The sequence below is a fragment of the Tamandua tetradactyla genome, chromosome 4 (assembly GCF_023851605.1).
Source record: "Tamandua tetradactyla isolate mTamTet1 chromosome 4, mTamTet1.pri, whole genome shotgun sequence".
Classification (NCBI taxonomy): Eukaryota; Metazoa; Chordata; class Mammalia; order Pilosa; family Myrmecophagidae; genus Tamandua; species Tamandua tetradactyla.
In genome coordinates, this window is record NC_135330.1 from 140338980 (window position 1) to 140363126 (window position 24147).

Below are 24147 nucleotides of genomic sequence, written 5' to 3' on the forward strand. Positions count from 1 at the left end.
CCAATAGGAAGTCATGTCTGAAATGTCTGTCTAGACCGGAGCAGCTCTCAGAAGTCCTGGATATGATAGCAGTAGCCACAGAAACCTGTATCAAGCCTCAAAAGAGAATATATATTTGTGGTATATAACACATCTGTTCCTAAGAGCTGGGACATCTTTTACCCTCTCACTCACTGTTTCTGCCAATATCCGTCAGGACTCACAGGCATTTCACTTGGTATTTAATGAGACAATCAGGTCCTTACTTAGCACCTAAAATGTGTGAGGCCCTACACTTTGCCTGAATGTTGGACTAATTCCCATTATCCCAGATAACTTTCCTCTTACTGCAGTATATGTCATTTAACAAAAAGAAAACAAACCCTGCAGTTAACCAGGTTTCTTAAAAGTGAAGTCACAGTGTAATTATCATTCTTTTATGGTATGTTTATGTTCCAGGATTCTAACTTGTATGTTCTTTGTGATTTCTCGGAAGGTTTCAGGGACATTTCAGCATCACAAGTGCCCCTTAGGCAATCCACTTCATTAAAGGGTTCAAACAAATTACATATTTCAATATGTGTGTCATTCCTTTTGCTTCGTACTTAACTGTTTTGAAATTTTCTTAAGAATACCTTTTTACATGTTTTTCTTATACACCTATGTAGTTAAATTTTATAGTCAGCATGATTATAAAAAAAAAAAACCTGTGTGAGTGAGTTACTCTTTTAAAAGAAGATGTAGTTCAAATTCATACATATCCATCATAGTGGTGCTCTCCAAGTTAAAATATGTTCTTTTCTATTTGCTGAATGTAGGTGAGTACTTTAAAGAAAGGCTATTGTTATAGTGAAACCCTAAAACACACACACGGTGTATACCTCATTTTCCCTACAAAACTTTAGGATGCTTATGTTTTTTCAACATAAGAGTATGTGAATTTAGGTCTGAGGAAATACAGAGAGTGGAAAAATTACACATTAAAAAAACGCTCATTCCAAATGTTGAATTTAAACATACTTTGTGTGATAAAACGAAATACCACAAATATTATTACTGTTATAACTTCTTTCTACCTAAATTTTCAGAACATTTTCAGATCAATTATATTATACTACCCTAATTAGGGATCAGTTATAGATTGCCCTCAATATGGGAATAAAAAGTCAGAGGAAATAAAAGTTTTAAATTATCCCTTTATTATCAAGGAAATGTTTTGCTTATACTTTCTAGAATCTGGGGAAGGAATTAAGCTTTCCCTCCTCAAATAAGTGCTTTTCAGTAAATAATAATGTTTAATATTTATATATTATTTTATGGTTTAGAGTGCTTTCTATATTCATTTACTTCACTTAAGCCTTGCAACAGCCCTATAATGGTTTTGTAACATTACACAGAATCAGAAACTGAATGTCAGTATGTTTGCTTTGTGGAATGTTAACTCTCCTCAATTTTGAGTTACGTAAAAGACTTGAATTTCATTTAGATTTACATGGACATATGGACTTGTTCAGAACTCACCAGAACTAGATCAAAATTATTTTGGTTTCTTCTTTTATCTTTTCATCATCATCTTTAAAATTACATCTTTAGGTTTATCTTGTAAGTAAAAAAAAGCTGTCTTGTGTGATACAGTATATCTTATTAGAAAAATACGTCATCTATGTATATATACCCTTATACCTTTTCACATCTATTATATGTCATATAGACTGTCATCTTCTAGTTGTTTGTTTTTAAAGAATGAGATGTATGTTTTAAAATTATGCAATTTTAAAGTTTTTGGTATGTTGTTTTAAAATAGTAAGTACACTTCTCTGCTATCAGTAAGGAACACATAAATGACTCTTACTCTCATTTCTAGTCCTGTGTTTTTATGACTCTCTCAGAATAGTAGCAGCTTATAACAAACCAAACAGTTTTAGGACATAAGGAGCCACACAAAACAAATTGCAAAGCTATAAAATAAATGTCTGGAAATTTGTAGAGGCCAGAAGAAGTTAGCAATGAAGGAGATAATTATGGGAATACTTCTGTCGGGCACCACATTGGCAATATTTTGGTGTAAACTTCACAGATCAAGTTGCTGACATTGATAGAAGGCTGGGAATACAATGTGGTGAAAGTATGAGTCACATTCTGGAAACCAGTTGTTAAAATCGAAGATAGGGTATAAATCTAAAGTTAATGCTGAGAATCAGCAAGAATATGCATCAGAATCTGTCAGATTATACCTAAAGAGTAAAGGCCAGAAACTAGACAACAAATAAATGAATATGGGTTTAGAATGGCAAAGTGATGCGCTTGGTCCAAAAATCCAGGCATCAGGAGGCTATCACTACAAAAGGCAAAGCAGTGCAAGTAGAAATTCAAGATACTCTTCAGGATTCAGAGGCATTAAACAATCTGGGCAAACCTGTCAGAATAGAATCAGCATTCCCACTCTTCTGAAGTAGATTTCAACTCAGGGGCCTACTTCAGCAAGTTAATACTATTTTCTCTACTCGTATCACTGTTGAGAATGACCCCAAAGTCATATTAAGACTCAGGAAAGAATATTTCAGATGATTATTGATATCCTCTAGGATCCCACAGCAAAGCTGACTCTTGTTGTGTTTGGGGAAGGATTAAATTATTATGTAAAATACTTAGCACAAGGCCTGGTACACAGTGGATATTCAGTGAATGCTAATTCTTGTCCTTTCCTTCCTTTCTCCATACCTAAAAACTTTTATATACTTCCCTTAAGGCAAGAGACAATCCCAGACTAGGGTTAGCCTACAAATGGGAGCAAGTGTTAAAATGAAAACATTTATCATAAACTGTGGGAAACAGCAGTTCATAGTTGCAAGTACTATATTGACACTATTCTCTAACAATTTTCCATACAAAATCTGTTTTGGCTATCATTTAAAATATAGTGGCACTGGCATCAAGGAACATTGTAACTTCTTTAAAAACTTAGTGTATGAATATAATGCATTGAACTGCGCTAAAAATTTGCTTTGATAATTTAAAATTTGTATGAGCCCTTTTGTTTGTTTGTTTGTTTATTAAAAACCTACAAAAGTTGTAGGTCTCCTGAAAAATCCTGCATAAAGCGCAAAGTTCCTGTAAATCCCTCTCTCGTACATGCAGTTTTCCCTGTTACTAACATTTTGCATTAGTTTGATAGTTTTGTTACAATTGATAAAACTGTGTTATTATAATGAAGCTATTAACTTTAGCTCTCTGTTTACATTAGGGTTCACTATTTGTGTTGCACAGTTCTGTGGGTTTGTGTGTGTGTGTGTGATAATTTATATACAACTTAAAATTTCCCTTTTTTTCTCCTTTTTCAAAAATGCCATTAAGTGGTATTAAGAACGTTCACAGCTTGTGTCCTTGTCACTGTCATGCATTTTCAAAACTTTTCCATCATCCCAGAAAGAAATGCCATAGCAGGTAAATGTTAAAACTCCATTCCCCTCTCACCACCCAGCCCCAATAACCTACATTCTAGTTTTGGACTCTATGAATTTTCATTATCTGCTTATTTCATGTAAGTGAAATCATTTGTCCTTTTGTTTTTGCTTGTTTCACTAAATATGAGTTGTGCTGGTTTGAGACTGTAGTATACCCCAGAAAAGCCATGTTCTTTCAATCCTAACCCACACTTGTGTGGGCAGATCTATTGTTCGGGTGGGATTGCTTTTATTAAATTGTCTCCATGAGATGTGGCACCCAAGTGTGGGTGGGACCTTTTTTTTAAATTTATTTATTAGTTAAAAAATTAAGAACAAACAAAAACATTAACGTATCATTCCATTCTACATATATAATCAGTAATTCTCAATATCATCACATAGTTGCATATTCATCATTTCTTAGAACATTTGCATTAATTCAGAAAAAGAAATAAAAAGACAACCAAAAAAGAAATAAAATGATAACAGAAAAAAAAGATTTTACATACCATACCCCTTACCCCTCGCTTTCATTTACCACTAGCATGTCAAACTAAATTTATTTTAACATTTGTTCCCCCTATTCCTTATTTTTATTCCATATGTTCTACTTGTCTGTTGACATGGTAGATAAAAGGGGCATCAGACACAAGGTTTTCACAATCACACAGTCACATTGTGAAAGCTATATCATTATTCAATCATCATCAAGAAACATGGCTACTGGAACACAGCTCCACATTTTCAGGCAGTTCCCTCCAGCCTCTCCACTACATCTTGAATAACAAAATGATATCTGCTTAATGCGTAAGAGTAACCTCCAGGATAACCTCTCGACTTTGTTTGGAATCTCTCAGCCATTGACACTTTGTCTCATTACACGCTTCCCTCTTTTGGTTGCAAAGCCCCCTTCGGGAAATGGTGAGAACGGGGAGAAATTCAACTTCCCCAAGTTGAATTCCTGATATTCTCACAAGCAGTGTGGACAACCAAAGCTATAGGCTGAGCCCCCAGTCTTGGGGTTTGCTCATATGAAACTTAACCCCCCAAAGGATAGGTCAAGTCTACTTAAAATTTAGGCCAGAGTCACCCCCAAGAGAGCCTCTTTTGTTGCTCAGATGTGGCCTCTCTCTCCAGCCAACACAACAAGCGATCTCACCACCCTCCCCCTGTCTACGTGGGACATGACTCCCAGGGGTGTGGACCTTCCTGGCAACATGGGACGGAAATCCTGGAATGAGCTGAGACTCAGCATCAAGGGATGTCACATAAGGTGACATTTTAAAATATTAATTACCATCTATTTTCAGCACCCTGCAGTAATGACATTCCTTTGTTCTTCCTCATGCACAAACATTTTTTAAATTTGTACATTTAGTCACTATCATTATACACTCTAGGCATTCCTAGATTACACCATCTCAATCTTTATCATCTATCTTTCTTTCCAATTTCATTTATGCCTCCAGCCCTCCTCCCTCTATCATTCTCACATGCAGCTTCATTCAGTGTTTTAACATAATTGTATTACAGTTAGGTAGTATTGTGCTGTCCATTTCTGAGTTTATGTATTCAGTCCTGTTGCACAGTCTGTATCCCTTCAGTTTCAATTACCCAATATCTTACCCTATTTCTATCTCTTGATGGTCTCTGTTACCAACGAGATATTCCAAGTTTATTCACTAATGTCAGTTCATATCAGTGAGACCATACAGTATTTGTCCTTTAGTTTTTGGCTAGTCTCACTCAGCATAATGTTCTCCAGGTCCATCCATGTTGTTACATACTTCATAACTTGATTCTGTCTTAAAGCTGCATAATATTCCATTGTATGTATATGCCACAGTTTGTTTAGCCACAACTCGTCTGTTGATGGACATTTTGGCTGTTTCCATCTCTTTGCAATTGTAAATAATGCTGCTATAAACATTGGTGTGCAAATGTCTGTTTGTATCTTTGCCCTTATGTCCTTTGAGTAGATATCTAGCAATGGTATTTCCGGGTCATGTGGCAATTCTATATTCAGCTTTTTGAGGAACCGCCAAACTGCTTTCCACAGTGGTTGCACCATTTGACATTCCCACCAACAGTGAATAAGTGTGCCTCTTTCTCCACATCCTCTCCAGCACTTGTCATTTTCTGTTTTGTTGATAATGGCCATTCTGGTGGGTGTAAGATGATATCTCAATGTGGTTTTGATTTGCATTTCTCTAATGGCCAGGGACGTTGAGCATCTCTTCATGTGCCTTTTGGCCATTTGTGTTTTCTCTTCTGAGAAGCGCCTGTTCAAGTCTTTTTCCCATTTTGTTATTGGATTGGCTGTCTTTCTGTTGTTGAGTTGAACAATCTCTTTATAAATTCTGGATACTAGACCTCTATCTGATATGTCGTTTCCAAATATTGTCTTCCATTGTGTAGGCTGTCTTTTTACTTTCTTGATGAAATTCTTTGATGCGCAAAAGTGTTTAATTTTGAAGAGTTCCCATTTATTTATTTATTTCTTCAGTGCTCTTGCTTTGGATGTAAGGTCTATAAAAATGCCTCAAAGTATAAGTTTTATAAGATATTTCCCTACATTTTCCTCTGTTTTATGGTCTTAGACCTAATGTTAGATCTTTGATCCATTCTGAGTTAACTTTTGTATAGGGTGTGAGATATGGGTCTTTTTTCATTCTTTTGCATATGGATATCCAGTTCTCTAGGCACCATTTATTGAAGAGACTGTTCTGTCCCAGGTGAGTTGGCTTGAATGCCTTATCAAAGATCAATTTGATTCCATTGGTCAATATATCTATCTTTATGCCAGTACCATGCTGTTTTAACCACTGTAGCTTCATAATATGCCTTAAAGTCAGGCACATGAGACCTCCGGCTTCATTTTTTTTCCTCAGGATACTTTTAGCTATTAGGGGCACCCTGCCCTTCCAGATAAATTCGCTTATTGGTTTTTCTATTTCTGAAAAGTAAGTTGTTGGGATTTTGATTGGTATTGCATGAATCTGTAAACCAATTTAGGTAGAATTGACATCTTTACTATATTTAGTCTTCCAGTCCGTGAGTCGGTAACCCTTTCCATCTATTTAGGTCTTCTGTGATTTCTTTTAAAAATTTCATGTAGTTTTCTTTGTATAGGTCTTTTGTCTATTTAGTTAAATTTATTCCTAAATATTTTATTCTTTTGGTTGCAATTGTAAATGGAATTCATTTCTTGATTTCCCCCTCAGATTGTTCATTACTAGTGTATGGAAACACTACAGATTTTTGAGGGTTGATCTTGTAACCTGCCACTTTGCTGTACTTGTTTATTAGCGCTAGTAGTTTTGCTGTGGATTTTTCAGGGTTTCGACATACAGTATCATATCTGAAAACAGTGAGACTTTTACTTCTTCCTTTCCAATTTTGATGCCTTGTATTTCTTTTTCTTGTCTAATCGCTCTGGCTAGAACTTCCAGCACAATGTTGAATAACAGTGGTGATAGTGGACATCCTTGTCTTGTTCCTGATCTTAGGGGGAAAGTTTTCAGTTTTTCCCCATTGAGGATGATATTAGCTGTGGGTTTTTCATATATTCCCTTTATCATTTTAAGAAAGTTCCCTTCTAGTCCTATCCTCTGAAATGTTTTCAACAAGAAAGGATGTTGAATTTTGTCAAACACCTTCTCTGCATCAATTGAGATGATCATGTGATTTTTCTGCTTTGATTTGTTGATATGGTGTATTACATTAATTGATTTTCTTATGTTGAACCATCCTTGCATACCTGGGATGAATCCTACTTGGTCATGATGTATAATTCTTTTAATGTGTTGCTGCATTCTATTTGCTAGAATTTTGTTGAGGATTTTTGCATCTATATTCATTAGAGAGATTGGTCTGTAGTTTTCTTTTTTTGTAATATCTTTGTCTGGCTTTGGTATGAGGGTGATGTTGGCTTTGTAGAATGAATTAGGTAGCTTTCCCTCTTCTTCAATTTTTTTGAAGAGTTTGAGCAGGATTGGGACTAACTCTTTATGGAGGAATGTTTGGTAGAATTCACATGTGAGGCTTCTGGTCCTGGACTTTTCTTTTTGGGAAGCTTCTTAATGACCAAGTCAATTCCTTTACTTGTGATTGGTTTGTTGAGGTCATCTATTTCTTCTCGAATCAAAGTTGGTACTTTCTAGGAAATTGTCCATTTCATCTATGTTGTCGTATTTATTAGTATAAAGTTGTTCATAGTATCCTGTTATTGCTTCCTTTATTTCTGTGGGGTCAGTGGTTATGTCTCCGCTTCCATTTCTGATCTTATTTATTTGCATCCTTTCTCTTCTTCTTTTTGTCAATTTTGCTAAGGGTCCATCAATCTTATTGATTTTCTCATAGAACCAACCTTTGGTTTTATTGGTTTTCTCAATTGTTTTCATGTTCTCAATTTCATTTATTTCTGCTCTAATCTTTGTTATTTCTTTCCTTTTGCTTGCTTTGGGGTTAGTTTGCTGTTCTTTCTCCAGATCTTCCAAGTGGACAGTTAATTCCTGAATTTTTGCCCTTTCTTCTTTTTTTTATTTTTATTTTTACTTTTTTTATTAATTAACAGAAAAAAAGAAATTAACCCAACATTTAGAAATCATACCATTCTACATATGCAATCGGTAATTCTTTTTTTTTATTAATTAAAAAAAATTAACTAACACAACATTTAGAAATCATTCCATTCTACATATGTGTGGTAGTTAGATTCAGTTGTCAACTTGGCCAGGTGAAAGCACCTAGTTCTGTTGCTGTGGACATGAGCCAATGGTAGGTGAATCTCATCTGTTGCTAATTACATCCGCAGTCGGCTAGGAGGCGTGTCTGCTGCAATGAGTGACGTTTAACTTAATTGGCTTGTGCTTAAATGAGAGAATGCAATGTAGCACAGTCTAGTAGCTCAGCATTCCTCATCACAGCACTTGCAGCTCAGCCCAGGCCTTTGGAGAAGTCACCCCGGGGGAAAGTTGTTGGAACCCAGGGGCCTGGAGAGAAGACCAGCAGAGACCATCCTGTGCCTTCCACGTAAGAAAAGAGCCTCAGTGGAAAGTTAGCTGCCTTTCCTCTGAAGAACCAACAAAATAAATCCCCTTTTATTAAAAGCCAATCCGTCTCTGGTGTGTTGCATTCCGGCAGCTAGCAAACTAGAACAGAGTTGGTACCGGGAGTGGGGTGCTGCTGCGGTTTGCAAATGCCAGATCTGTTGGAACTGTGTTTTGGATGGCTAAGGGGAAGACTTTGGAGGAACTGTGAAGAGACTGATGGAGAAGTCCTGGAGGGCTTGAAGAGACTGTTGGTGTAAATGAAACCACCGCCAATCTTTACAAAGGAGGACACAAAAGGGAGAGATTGGAGTTTGCAGAGTGAGAACCATGGAAGTTCGGGTCTGAAGCCAAGAAACCTCGGCCAGGAGAGTGGACCCACCTGTATGTGTGGAGAGGGTGAGTTTACCCTGAAGGGCGAGGATGAGTTTCCCCTCTCATTGCAGTGGAATAGTTGTACAGCCTCGGGCCTTGGAAAAGGCGTAGCACGCTCCTTGGGGGACTGGGAGAGCCTGGCTGCCACCATGTGGAGGGGTTGAGCGTGCGCCCCAGAAATGGCAGAGAGCCCAGGGGTGGCCCTGATGCCTGGAGAGAGTGGAGCCCAGAGGTGGTCTCCTCGATGTTCCCCGAGGTTGATTTGGAAAGAGGCCGGCCACTGCATAGGCCCTTGGAAGGGGTGGGACTGCCGCTTTCTACAGCCGAAGGATAAATGACTTTCAGACTTGGAAATCCAATGGTGTTTGCCTGCAGATCTTCCTTCCAATTTCTCCCTATGGAAATGAAAATCTGTATCCTTTGACTATCCTCCTTTGCATATTGGCACGGGACTTATTTTGAGATTCACAGGTCCACAGCCAGAAGAGAATATTTTGCACCTGTTTAAGGTGATGTGAGTAGCTGCCAAGTTGACAAGGGGTGGACATGTGGTAGTTAGATTCAGTTGTCAACTTGGCCAGGTGAAAGCACCTAGTTCTGTTGCTGTGGACATGAGCCAATGGTAGGTGAATCTCATCTGTTGCTAATTACATCCGCAGTCGGCTAGGAGGCGTGTCTGCTGCAATGAGTGACGTTTAACTTAATTGGCTTGTGCTTAAATGAGAGAATGCAATGTAGCACAGTCTAGTAGCTCAGCATTCCTCATCACAGCACTTGCAGCTCAGCCCAGGCCTTTGGAGAAGTCACCCCGGGGGAAAGTTGTTGGAACCCAGGGGCCTGGAGAGAAGACCAGCAGAGACCATCCTGTGCCTTCCACGTAAGAAAAGAGCCTCAGTGGAAAGTTAGCTGCCTTTCCTCTGAAGAACCAACAAAATAAATCCCCTTTTATTAAAAGCCAATCCGTCTCTGGTGTGTTGCATTCCGGCAGCTAGCAAACTAGAACAATATGCAATCAGTAATTCTTAATATCATCACATAGATGTATGATCATCATTTCTTAGTACATATGCATCGATTTAGAAGAAGAAATAGCAAGACAACAGAAAAAGAAATAAAATGATAATATAGAGAAAAAATAAAAATAAAAATAAAAAATACAAAAATATATAAAAAAAAACAACTATAGCTCAGATACAGCTTCATTCAGTGTTTTAACATAATTACATTGCATTACAATTAGGTAGTATTGTGCTGTCCATTTTTTTTTTAGAAATCATACCATTCTACATATGCAATCAGTAATTCTTAACATCATCACATAGATGTATGATCATCGTTTCTTAGTACATTTGCATCGGTTTAGAAGAACTAGCAACACAACCGAAAAAGATATAGAATGTTAATATAGAGAAAAAAATAAAAATTATAATAATAGTAAAAACAGACAAACAAACAAAAAAACCTATAGCTCAGATGCAGCTTCACTCAGTGTTTTAACATGATTACTTTACAATTAGGTATTATTGTGCTGTCCATTTTTGAGTTTTTGTATCTAGTCCCATTGCACAGTCTGTATCCCTTCAGCTCCAGTTACCCATTATCTTACCCTGTTTCTAACTCCTGCTGGACTCTGTTACCAATGACATATTCCAAGTTTATTCTCGAATGTCGGTTCACATCAGTGGGACCATACAGTATTTGTCCTTTAGTTTTTGGCTAGACTCACTCAGCATAATGTTCTCTAGGTCCATCCATGTTATTACATGCTTCATAAGTTTATTCTGTCTTAAAGCTGCATAATATTCCATCGTATGTATATACCACAGTTTGTTTAGCCACTCGTCTGTTGATGGACATTTTGGCTGTTTCCATCTCTTTGCAATTGTAAATAATGCTGCTATAAACATTGGTGTACAAATGTTCGTTTGCATCTTTGCCCTTAAGTCCTTTGAGTAGATACCGAGCAATGGTATTGCTGGGTCGTATGGCAATTCTATATTCAGCTTTTTGAGGAACCGCCAAACTGCCTTCCACAGTGGTTGCACCATTTGACATTCCCACCAACAGTGGATAAATGTGCCTCTTTCTCCACATCCTCTCCAGCACTTGTCATTTTCTGTTTTGTTGATAATGGCCATTCTGGTGGGTGTGAGATGATATCTCATTGTGGTTTTGATTTGCATTTCTCTAATGGCCAGGGACATTGAGCATCTCTTCATGTGCCTTTTGGCCATTTGTATTTCCTCTTCTGATAGGTGTCTGTTCAAGTCTTTTTCCCATTTTATAATTGGGTTGGTTGCCTTTTTGTTGTTGTTGAGTTGAACAATCTCTTTATAAATTCTGGATACTAGACCTTTATCTGATATGTCATTTCCAAATATTGTCTCCCATTGTGTAGGCTGTCTTTCTACTTTCTTGATGAAGTTCTTTGATGCACAAAAGTGTTTAATTTTGAGGAGCTCCCATGTATTTATTTCCTTCTTCAGTGCTCTTGCTTTAGGTTTAAGGTCCATAAAACCGCCTCCATTGCAAGTTTCATAAGATATCTCCCAACATTTTCCTCTAACTGTTTTATGGTCTTAGACCTAATGTTTAGATCTTTGATCCATTTTGAGTTAACTTTTGTATAGGGTGTGAGATATGGGTCTTCTTTCATTCTTTTGCATATGGATATCCAGTTCTCTGGGCACCATTTATTGAAGAGACTGTTCTGTCCCAGGTGAGTTGGCTTGACTGCCTTATCAAAGATCAAATGTCCATAGATGAGAGTGTCTATATTTGAGCACTCTATTCGATTCCATTGGTTGATATATCTATCTTTATGCCAATACCATGCTGTTTTGACCACTGTGGCTTTATAATATGCCTTAAAGTCAGGCAGCGCGAGACCTCCAGCTTCGTTTTTTTTCCTCAAGATGTTTTTAGCAATTCGGGGCATCCTGCCCTTCCAGATGAATTTGCTTATTGGTTTTTCTATTTCTGAAAAATAAGTTGTTGGGATCTTCTTTTTTTGATATAGGCATTTAAGGCAATAAATTTCCCTCTTAGCATTGCCTTTGCTGTGTCCCATAAGTTTTGATATGTTGTGTTTTCATTTTCATTTGCCTCAAGATATTTACTGATTTCACTTGTAATTTCTTCCTTGACCCACTGGTTGTTTAAGATTGTGTTGTTGAGCCTCCACATATTTGTGAATTTTCTGGTGCTCTGCCTGTTATTGATTTCCAAATTCATTCCTTTATGATCTGAGAAAGTGTTTTGTATGATTTCAATCTTTTTAAATTTATTGAGACTTGGTTTGTGACCCAGCATATGGTCTGTCTTTGAGAATGATCCATGAGCACTTGAGAAAAAGGTGTTTCCTTCTGTTGTGGAGTGCAACGTTCTATAAATATCTGTTAAGTCTAACTCACTTATTGTAATATTCAAATTCTCCGTTTCTTTATTGATCTTCTGTCTAGATGTTCTGTCCATTGATGAGAGTGGGGAATTGAAGTCTCCAACTATTATGGTAGATGTGTCTATTTCTCTTTTCAGTGTTTGCCACATGTATTTTGGAGCGTTCTGGTTTGGTGCATAAATATTTATGATTGTTATGTCTTCATGCTGAATTGTTCCTTTTATTAGTACGTAGTATCCTTCTTTGTCTCTTTTAACTGTTTTACATTTGAAGTCTAATTTGTTGGATATTAGTATAGCTGCTCCTGCTCTTTTCTGGTTGTTATTTGCATGAAATATCCTTTCCCAACCTTTCACTTTCAACCTATGTTTATCTTTGGGCCTAAGATGTGTTTCCTGTAGACAACGTATAGATGGGTCCTGTTTTTTAATCCATTCTGCCAGTCTATGTCTTTTGATTGGGAAGTTCAATCCATTAACATTTAGTGTTATTACTTTACGGGTAGTACTTTCTTCTACCATTTTGCCTTTTGGATTTTATATGTCATATATAATTTCCTTCTTTTTACATTTACTCATAGTCTTTCTTTCTACACTCTTCTCCACACCCCTCTCTTTTGTCTTCGTATCTGTCTCTAGTGTTCCCTTTAGTATTTCTTGCAGAGCTGGTCTCTTGGTCACAAATTCTCTCAGTGATTTTTTGTCTGAAAATGTTTTAATTTCTCCCTCGTTTTTGAAGGATAATTTTGCTGGATATAGAATGCTTGGTTGGCAGTTTTTCTGTTTTAGTAATTTAAATATATCATCCCACTGTCTTCTCGCCTCCATGGTTTCTGCTGAGAGATCTACGTATAGTCTTATTGGGTTTCCCTTGTATGTGATGGATTGTTTTTCTCTTGCTGCTTTCAAGATCCTCTCTTTCTCTTTGACCTCTGACATTCTGATTAGTAAGTGTCTTGGAGTACGTCTGTTTGGATCTATTCTCTTTGGTGTATGCTGCACTGCTTGGATCTGTAATTTTAAGTCTTTCGTAAGAGTTGGGAAATTTTCAGTGATAATTTCCTCCATTAGTTTTTCTCCTCCTTTTCCCTTCTCTTCTCCTCTGGGACACCCACAGAACGTATGTTCGTGCACTTCATATTGTCATTCAATTTCTTGAGTCCCTGCTCGTATTTTTCCATTTTTTTTCCCTATAATTTCTGTTTCTTGTCGGATTTCAGAAGTTCCATCCTCCAGTTCACTAATCCTATCCTCTGCTTGTTGAAATCTACCATTGTAGGTTTCTATTGTTTTTTTCATCTCCTCTACCATGCCTTTCATTCCCATAAGTTCTGTGATTTGTTTTTTCAGACTTTCCATTTCTTCTTTTTGTTCATTCCTTACCTTCTTCATATCCTCCCTCAATTCATTGATTTGGGTTTTGATGAGGTTTTCCATGTCTGTTCGTATATTCTGAATTAATTTTTTCAGCTCCTGTATCTCATTTGAATTGTTGATTTGTTCCTTTGACTGGGCCATATCTTCAATTTTCCTAGTGTGATTTGTCATTTTTTGCTGGCCTCTAGACATTTAATTATCTCAACTAGTTCATTCTGGAGGTTGCTTTCACTTCTTTTACCTAGGGTTTTCTTGCTGGATGAATTTGTTGTCTGTTTGTTCTTTGACACTCAGTTCAGCTTTTTCAGGACCACTAGCTTAGTTTATGTTTAACAGAGGAGAATTTTTCAGTGCTTGTTTTCTTGTTTCTTGCCCTGCTTCTATGGTGCCCTTTCCCCCCCACCCTTAGGAGGGTCTACATAGGTATTATAGACCCCAGTCGGGTTTTCCCGGACCAAACTGTCCTCCTATCAGGGGGAAGGAGTCACCTGCATCGGTTTTCCCTGCGGGTGAGACCCACCAGGTTGAAACACTTTCCTGTGAAGTCTCTGGGCTCTGTTTTTCTTATCCTGCCCAGTATGTGGTGCTTGCCTGCCTGCAGGTGTAGGTGGGTCCTTTTGATTAGGTGGTTTCTATGGAGATGTATCTCCACCCATTCAAGGTGGGTCATAATCTGCTTACTGGACTCCTTTAAGAGGGAACCATTTTGGAAAAACTTCAGAGTCGAAAGAGACTCAGACATTTAGAGATGCTTAGTGTGCCGGCAGAGAGAGCAGATACCTAGACATAGATGTTTGGAGATGCAGAACCCAGCGGACATCACCATGTGCCGTCCCATGAGACGCTAAGCAAGCCAGAGACCATAATTGTGTTCCAGAGGAGCTAAGTGAAGGCCCACAGATGCTTAGAGAGGAAACCACTGATATCAGAAGCTGTAAACAGCGGAACTGGGAACAAAGACTAGCAGATGCCAGCCATGTGTCTTCCCATGTGACAGGCATCAGCCTTTTTTGAGTGTAGGTGTCTTAGTTTGAACATTTTTATGGCCTTAACCGTAAACTTGTAACTTATTAAATTCCCTTTTTAAAAGCCATTCCATTTCTGGTATATTGCATTCAGCAGCATGTAGCAAATTAAAACAGAAGCCTTCAAGATTCACCAATATTGTAGCATACATGAGAAATTCATTCCTTTGAATTTAAAATAATAATTCATTATTTTTATAGCCAAATAATATTCCATTCTATATATATACCACATTTCGTTTATCCATTCATCCGTTCTTAGACACTTTGGATTGCTTCCATCTTTTGGCAATTGTGAATAATGCTATGAACATCGGTGTGCAAAAATCTGTCAAGTCCCTGCTTTCAAATCTTTTGTGTATATACCAAGTAGTGGGATTGCCAGGTCATATGATAATTCTATACTTAGCTTTCTTAAGACCCACCAACTAATTTCCACAGTGGCTGCACCATTTTACATTCCCTCCAACAGTGCACAAGTGTCCTATTTCTCCACATCCTATCCAACACCTGTTATTTTTCATTTTTAATAATAGCCATTCTAGTGGGGTTTGATTTGCATTTCCATGATGGCTAATGATATTGATCATCATTTCATGTATTTATTGGCCACTTGTATATCTTCTTGGGAGAAATGTCTAGTCAAGTCTTTTTTCCATTTTTAAATTGGATTCTTAGATGACTTTTTGTTGTTGAGTTGTAGGAGTTCTTTATATATTCTGTATATTAAACCACTCTCAGATATATGGTTTCCAAATATCTTCTCCCACTCTGTAGGTTGTCTTTTTACTTTCTTGATCAAGTCCTTTGATGTATCAAAGTTTTTAATCTTGATTGTATCATTTATCTATGTTTTCATTTGTTGGTCATGCTTTTTAGTGTAAAGTCTAAGAAACCATTGCCTAACACAAGATTCTGAAGATACTTCTGATATTTACTTCCAGGAAGTCTGTGGGTTTAATTTTTATATTTATGTCTTTGATCTATTTTAAATATGTTTTAATTGTGTTAAGTATAATAATGAGATTCTGGTTTGTTTTATTTTCTTCACCCTTATCTGTTAATAATTCCTATGGAAGCATTTAAAAGTAAAATGGTATGAAGTCTAAAGTCTGCTTTAAAATATCTCAGAAAAAAAGTCATAAGGAAATAGATGAAACAGTATTTGCAAAATGTTGATAATTATTGAAGTTGGGCAATTGAAGCTTTGGGGTTTAATATGCTATGCTCTCTACTTTTGTGTAACTTTGAAATTTTCCATAGTAAAATGCTTTATATAATACCCTTCTAAATGAAGTTTAGGTATCCAAAATATGTAGTTGGTTCAAAAGCAAGGTTGGTTTTTACTTTATATTACCTCGTGTTCATCTACCTTGTTAATCATGTACATTGTTATTCATATATAAAAGCACTCAACATTTAGCTTCCATTGAAGCACATAGTTTACATTATATTTGTCAGAGCTATTTTCATTAAAAAATGCCATCTATCTGTCCCCTTGCCAACATCTTTGCAGTCTACAACTTTCAGCAGCTCGTTGGCATCAACTATGCAAAACTGTTAAGCAGCTGCTCTACAGTTGAGCTGCTTTAATATGCCACCACTCTATGTAAACAGTTAATTTTAACAACCAAGATTTATGCTTTTTGAATTCAAGAAAACAATTTATCTCTCTTATAGAGATTGTTTGATGTAGTAATAATAATAATCTGGAAGTTCCATAAAAATATCCTTGCCCTTAAAATAAATAATGCCAGAAATTTCCATTTTCAAGAATAACTATTGTACTGCTACATGGTTTATTGTTGTTACTGTTTCAATTGTATGGTCAGATGCAAATCTACTCATTTTTATGAATGATTCATTCATTCTTTCAGTTACTGTAATTTTCTTAGGTATTTGATATACTATAATTATAGTGTATACTATTAGCTTTTTTTAAATTAGTATAAAGGCATATCATGAAAAAGCAAAGCATAATGAATATTACTGTAAATAAAACCATTATGAATAAAGATCTCTAATATATTGTAAATGTAGCAGTGGAATATGGTATGGCACTCGAAGTATTTGAATTTTGTAGTGACAAATATGTTTTCTAGTTCCTGTATGTTATTTTGGTCTATGTATTGCTTATTTGTTTTGCCAGTTTGTACATTGGGATCTTGTGAATCGCATTCATTTCACTGTTGTAGTAATGCCAATTAGTGTAACACCCATTAGTATCACGAATTAGGACAGGACAATTTATGTCAAAAATATAGGTGAAAGATACATTAATATATTCTCATAAAGAAGTTAGTTCTTCCTGAGTTGTGGGTTTTTTTAATTCAGCATATTCCTACCCCTACCCTCAATAATATAACCAGAAAAATACCTCAATCGATAAGCATTAAAACAGTGTAACCTAGGTGCATGAATGAACAGACCACTGAAACAGAGTTTATAAGTCAAGGGAAAAAAAAGAAAAAGAAGCCATAAAAACAGCTTGAGGAAAACTGGGAGGGAAAAAACATGGAGATGACCATAAAGGAAAAGATTGACACACTCTGCTATGTCAGAATTAGAAAGTTTTTCATAATAAAAAAGCAAAGTATAAACAAAGTCAAATAAAAGATAAATTGGAAAATAGATATTCGTATCACAAAGAGCTGATTTCCTTAATATATAAGCGGTCCTAAAAATTAATAAGACAATTTCAATCACCCAAGTAAAAATATGGGCCAAGGATATTAACAGAAAAGAAAATACCCTTACATATATGAAAAGCTGCTCAATCTCACAATAACAGAAATGAAAATTAAACATATCCACACAAATATCTACCAGACTGGCAAAACGCCAAATAGGTAACACAAGCATTCATTTTATTGATTCAGGGAAGTGAAGCTCATTGAACCAAGGTAGGTGGCCTAAGTCTAAATACAGTTATTAATAGAGTCAGGAATAGACATGTCCTTGATATCTAACCCAATAGTAAAATATTTTCACTAAATGTGCTTGGTTCTCTGTGATCGATATATGATGATATTGTGGACACTATCTGACATTCAAGTGGAATTTTCGTTTTTCTCATTTGCCATTGCCATAAAAGAGATCATCATATACATTTAACATAATAAAACTGAAAAAAACAATTGTTCTAAATGTTATTTTGGTATCCATTGAAGCTACATTCTCCTAATAGGAACTTTACAGAGTTTTGTTGCTTTTGGAATGTTCTTTACGTGGATTTCAGAAAACTTTCTAACACTCTTTATACAATCAGATGGACAAAAGTAATACTGTGACAACACCTCAAATTGGAGTGGTTCTGGCCTGGGTAAGGCAAAACCATGTGAATTTTCCTTAGCTCTCTCCTGACCAGCATCAGGGTTGATCTGTTTCCCGTAACTGCTCGTGTACTGGCAGCAAAGAGAAGGCAAAGAGAAACAAAATTATAGGCTCCTCTAGGGCATCTGGGAGCCAAAGACCTTTGTCACCCATACCGTCAACTCCTTTTCTTCTCATCCCTGTCCTCTCCTTCCCTCCCCCAGCAAGTATGACAAATTAAACCTTTCTTTACCTTATTATGTTGATAATTTTTTTTCCTTTTATTTTATTTCATCTTCATGCCACAAGGCAAAAGTTATGGCTGATAGAAAGATGTTCTGCTCCATTCTACTAATCTGTTTATAGACATCAGTTCTGTGTTAGAGCAAGTTTCTACAAGCCTTTCTTTTCTGGCTGTCATTAGTTCTATTTCGAATCATCTAGCTGAGTAGATATTTTAAAACAGAGCTGCTGAGTTCAAGCCACATAGCCTTAATAGATCCTAGGGCCAGGAGAAGAGCTGGGAGACATGCTGCCAAATGTTCTTTCTCCTTTCTGCAGAACCAGGGCTGGTCATGCCAATGCACATGAAAATATGTGCACTTTTGGACATTGCCAATCTGACATACGATTATTTGAGCCTTTTGCGGGGGGGTCTTTTTGCTTTTAGGAATATGTTATTCCATTTATATGTTTCCTATAGTGAAGTACATAGCCATTTATTTCATATGAAATATGTAGATTTCAGCTCCTGTTCTACTTAGGAGAAACGAAACGAGAGAATACAGTCTCCCAGCCTACGAAAGAATGACTTTCTACCTGAAAGAACATCGTTCTATCAACGTCAAGTTTTGACGCTTGGCATGAAAATGAAATAAAGTACTAGGAAAAAACTAATATGTTATCTATATGTATATACTTTTGTTTGAATTGGTTTAGTAATTAATAATAAATACCCACTTGTTAGTATTGTTAGGTGCTAAAGGTTTGACTACAGAGGGAGATTATATAGACAAAGTATACTTGTAAAAAGAAATGGATGAAATTTTTTATGTGAATCCTTCAAAGTTCTGATTAATTTGTATTTCAAAAGGCAATTGATAAAAAAGTATATAAAAGGCAATTGATAAAGCCAATTAGAGTTATCATTTGTAAAAGTGTTAGGGAGATAATGTAGTTAAAGAATCCTAAAACTAAACTGCTTGGACTGCTGATTTGCAGTAAAAAAAAAAGGATTTGGGCTCATTTGCCCTACCATCTTATAAGACTTCAGAAGAAAATGGCATAGTTCAAGCAGGAGAAGAGGAAAAAGTTAAGTGCCTAAATAGTCTACTCAACAATTATGTGTAGAAAAACTACAGTGGAAACTGGCTATACCTGTGGTTTCTCAAATTTGTCTGTCCATTAAAATCACTTGGGGATCTTTAAAAAAATTCCAAAGCCCAAGCCACATTCCAGACCAGTAAGTCACAATCTCTGGAGGTGTGGAATACTGGCAATAGTATTTTTGAAATGCCCCAGATGATTCCAATGTGCAGAAAAGTCTGAGAACCACTGAACTACATAATGTTGTAATTAACCAGTTATCATACCGAAAAAACCATTCGTGATTATAAAATGTAGGTACATCATTACAGTACATTAGTATTATTTTCACAACTTTTCTTGTCTGTTTAGTGTAATTGCTTTAAATATTCCTTCTACTAAGAATAAATGTAAATGTTTTAATATCAAGAATTATTAACTTGCTTGCTTGGAATTTTCTTCTCTTTTCATATATCAACAGGAATTGGCAGCTATGAAACAGATCCTCATTAATATGCGTAGTAAGCATTATGCAGACAACTTACCTCTCACTAAAAGAGAATCAAAAACTGTGATAGAAAATCAGAAATCGAAGACTTTGAATGTGCCTAGAGAACATGAAGACAATGTATTTATACCTAAACCAACGCTTTTTGTAAGTACAATAAAAAATAACTTAAAATTGTCATAGCTCTGATATCACTAAATATATTTTACTCTTACATTTCTTTCCTTTCATTTATGTTGGATCCAAGCTAATTTTAATAGTTTATAAGGGGGCCTTATAAGAACATCTGTATTAATCCATTTTCTGAATTTTTTTTGCAACCTTTCTACATCTACTCCCTTGTAACCTAATTCTTGTATTTTCAAGAGCAAGAATCTAATTGGCACAGCTTATTATGAAGGAATGCTTCAAGGCTTCTTAACACAATCAGTCAGCCTGTTGATAGCTGCCTTGAGTCAGGTGTACCCTCCACCCCCCCAACACTCCCCTAACTCCTCCCATCCCTGGCAACTGTGGCTAGTGAGCAGGGGTCACCTGTAGCAAATACAGCTGCCTACGACTTTTTATGGAAAAGGAATATGGCTAGGGAAGTTTTCCTTAGAAAGTGGGCTTAGGTTATGGTAGATGCCATGATATGGCTATTATATTATAATTATAGGAAGAAAGCTGATTGAATACATAGACAATATGAAAGTAGAATTCGATGAAAACCACAAATAGTGCCAAATACTTAAAGCCTATCAGCATTCTGTGTTCTATTTTTCTGTCCCTACTCTGTTTCAACAATGAACCACTCCTTCTGACTCTGACCCTCCTACATTTCTGACTTTAGCTTGGTAACCTTATTCTGATTTCTTGAAATCCTGGCTATAACTAGTACATGAGTTAACAGTAAGATTTTTGAGTATTGAAAATACAGAGTATTGATTGGTGGACATTTTTTCTCCTTTTTGCGTCTCTGTATTTTCTATTTTTTTCTACCACGAACTTTGTTTCTGTTGTAATAAGGGAAAAATTTCAAAGGAGGTATGAACTCAGCTATGTCCTAATGAAAACCAACGGGTAATACTGTAATCCAGTGAATTCAAGGCTACATGCTAATGGAAAATTAATAATTTAACCAACTGGGTAACAGGACAAGTCATTTAAATACCGTAAGCCTGTTCATATCTGTAAAATGAGGAGGGAATTTATATGAAATGAGATTTGGACTTCTTTTATACTAGCATGCTATATAAGTCTTTTAAGGCTTCATTTTTTTACAGTTATTGTTTTAAGTAACACTATTTTCAGTTTTCTATAACATTCATATATTTTCTGTGATCTGATCTTATTAGTAAGGAATTTATGATTCAAATATTTGAAAATAAGATATATTCATTTTGTTCTAAGAAATGATCATGATGAATATACAACTATGTGATGATGTTGTGAGTTATTGATTATATACCAAGAATGGAATGAGCATATGGTAAGAATGTTCATTTGTATGTTATGTTTAAAACAAATTTAAAAATTAAAAAAACATAGGTACACATAAAAAGATGGATCAATGGTAAATATTAAAAGATACATACAAAAAAAGATATATACATACAAAAAAAGAAGATACACACACACACAGGAAAAATATACACCAAAATGGTAGCACTAATAGCTGATAAGGTAATGAATAATTTTTATTTTTTGAACTTTTCTCTAATTTTCAAAATTAAAGAATATGAACATACAAAAAAGATATATTTATTTCATAATCTTATGGTTTTATAGCAGAAATGAAAATAACATTTTTAACATTCAGATCCTTTAGCTGAAATTATTTGCTGTGTTATTTGGTATTTTTCCCTGGTATTAAATTCAAGGAGGAATGCATGCATGCATGTTTACATATGCATTGAAAATGAGGAAAACCACACATAAATGTTACTAGCTAATGGGGTAGGGATAAAGCTGTGATGTAGGGAAGGAGAAGAAATAAGAATTTGAGATGTTTTATTTTATCTGCTTTTATATTATGCAAATGTTTTGCAATGGGCAGGTAATATTCAGATATGAAGACCACTTCAATAGGTACATTTTGTAGAAAACAGCTCTAGCTCTTGAAATCACAGCTGCAGCAGACTCTGTTGCTCAGGAATTTAATACACCAAAAAAAGACCTGACTGAATCACAGAATGTAAATGTTTTAAAGACTGAGGCTGTACTCCATTGCCTCACACAGCACATGAACAAAGCCGAGATTCAAATATTTGCTATTTGAAGAGAAAACAATAGCAGTTATTTGCCTCCCCAATGTAGTTACCCTCTTAGCTGTTAGAGCTCTAAACTGAGTAGGGAAATTTACTATTAAACGAAATCACAGGGAGAGCAAAAGCAGCAGTTCCTTCTCAAGACTATACTTAGTGCCACTTCTGTGGCAAACAACACTTCTTCAGTCTCTTTCATTCAGAAACACCCAGTTTATTCCCACTTATTTACTTTCTTTTTCAAGGTGACTTTTAGCTTTGCTAGCCCCCCCTTTTTTTTTTTCCTGGCCTCACTTATCTCCTTCCTAGAAGAAACATGGAGCTTTTCTAATCTACTCTTTGGAGCAATTCGCCTTTTTCTTTCCAGAGCAGTCTGGATTATCTTTCACTAGTTTTTGCTGCCATCTTATTCCAAAATACCATTTATACTCAGGATTCACATTGTTGTCACTGATTTCTCAGTTCCTTCTCAAAAATACAGATGCCAGCAACCCCTTTAGTTTTTTCTCCAAACTGATTGTGAAATAAGAAAGAACTGTACACTTTAAGTAGGAAACATAATAACGTGTGGCATCGGAATATAGTGAGTGAAGTATTTATACTACAGTGAGTTTATGATAGGATTCAGATTGGGGCTGATATTTGTTATCATTGGGTAGTATATTTTGGAAGAGTGAATTAAGCTTACATAAATTTATGTATAAGTGGTTATCTGAACCATGTTATTCTCTAGAAGAGATTTAGAAGACTACACGTGGTCCACTGGAAGGAGAAAAGATGTTAACATAAGTACCATTCAATTCAATAAGTGTGTATTGACTATATGCCAAGGTAATGTCTAATGTTTGATAGACCTTATAGACTATCTGATTGTTAAGATACAGAGCTTTAAAAGCAGTTCTCTATAATCAAGGATAAATAGAGAACTAATAATAGTATAAGAATAAATGGGGTGACTACTTTAAGGAAAATATAAACTGCCATTGAAATTCAAAGAAAGAATAGATACTATGATATTGCTGGGCTCCGGGAAAGCCTTGTGAGAAAAGAAGTATTTCAACTTGTCCTTGAAGAATGCCTAGCATTTTGACAGATAAAGATGAGGATGGAGAGTTAGAAATTCCAATTGAAAAGAAAAGAAATATTGAAGTATTTTCTAACCAACATGTGTTCATTTTCCTTATTCTAGAATAGGATAGCTAATGTGTATTTTCTGTATCTAGGCTGCCTTCCTTTCTTACTACATTCTTATGCCAGACTTTTGTCATTTCACCACCCATTAACACTTTCTCTAGGACAAATAAGAAATAAAAATAGATAGATTATTAAAAAAATAGTTTATCTCATTTTTATTCATAGGGAAATTTTATAATTTTCATCAAAAATGGAATTTAGCAGTTATTTGAAATAAATATTATAACAAATACAGTTGGCTATGGTAAGACAAGTGACAAGCTGCCACAGTGAGGTAGCATTGCCACAGGGTCATGTGCCTTCCAACTCTTTTCACATAATAATATATATAGAAAATTATATTAGTATGCACACTAGCGTAAATGAACTTTGCTGGTAGACTGAATGGGCTCTAGTCACCCCAGGCCCTGTCAGTGGCCCTGGGGACTCAGGGGATCAATAGCTCATCATTTCTATACCACTTTCTTGGCATATTTGTGTAGACGCTCTGTTCTCACTTTTTAACGTTGAATTTAGTTCAGCTCACCCAAGTATGATCAGAACTCAAGATATGTGGTTACCTATACTATTTAGAAAATAATAATTTTTTCAGTTTCTAGTGTCAGGAATACCAATTGCAACCTCTTCCTGGCTAAGGAATTCCTTAGTAGGGCAAAGATGGTTGATTGGTCTCACAGGGTCTCTAATACGATGTAGATAGTGAACTGGATCAACTATCCTAAATTCCCCTAAATTGGGTACTACCTATAAATACTCACAAAACAAAATAATGGTATCTACTATCCATAGTCTTTCTTTTACTTACAGAAATGATACTGGTAAAACATTAATAGATTCTTCATCTCTAGTTTTATTTCCTAGATTCCCAGAACATCTACCAGGCTCACTATGTCTGCATTTTGCACACATCGTTCTTTCTTGTTTTAACAT

The 24147-nt window shown here is 35.8% G+C and overlaps 1 protein-coding gene across 6 annotated transcripts in view; it reads left to right on the forward strand.

Annotated features, from left to right (window-relative positions):
- Positions 1-24147, forward strand: part of PIBF1 (progesterone immunomodulatory binding factor 1) — a 341226-nt gene that overhangs the window by 312049 nt on the left and 5030 nt on the right. For all 6 annotated transcript variants that reach the window (XM_077158415.1, XM_077158414.1, XM_077158416.1 and 3 more), the window contains one exon: positions 19751-19924. In XM_077158415.1, coding sequence (XP_077014530.1) covers positions 19751-19924 — 174 coding nt within the window. The remainder of the gene's footprint in view (positions 1-19750; positions 19925-24147) is intronic.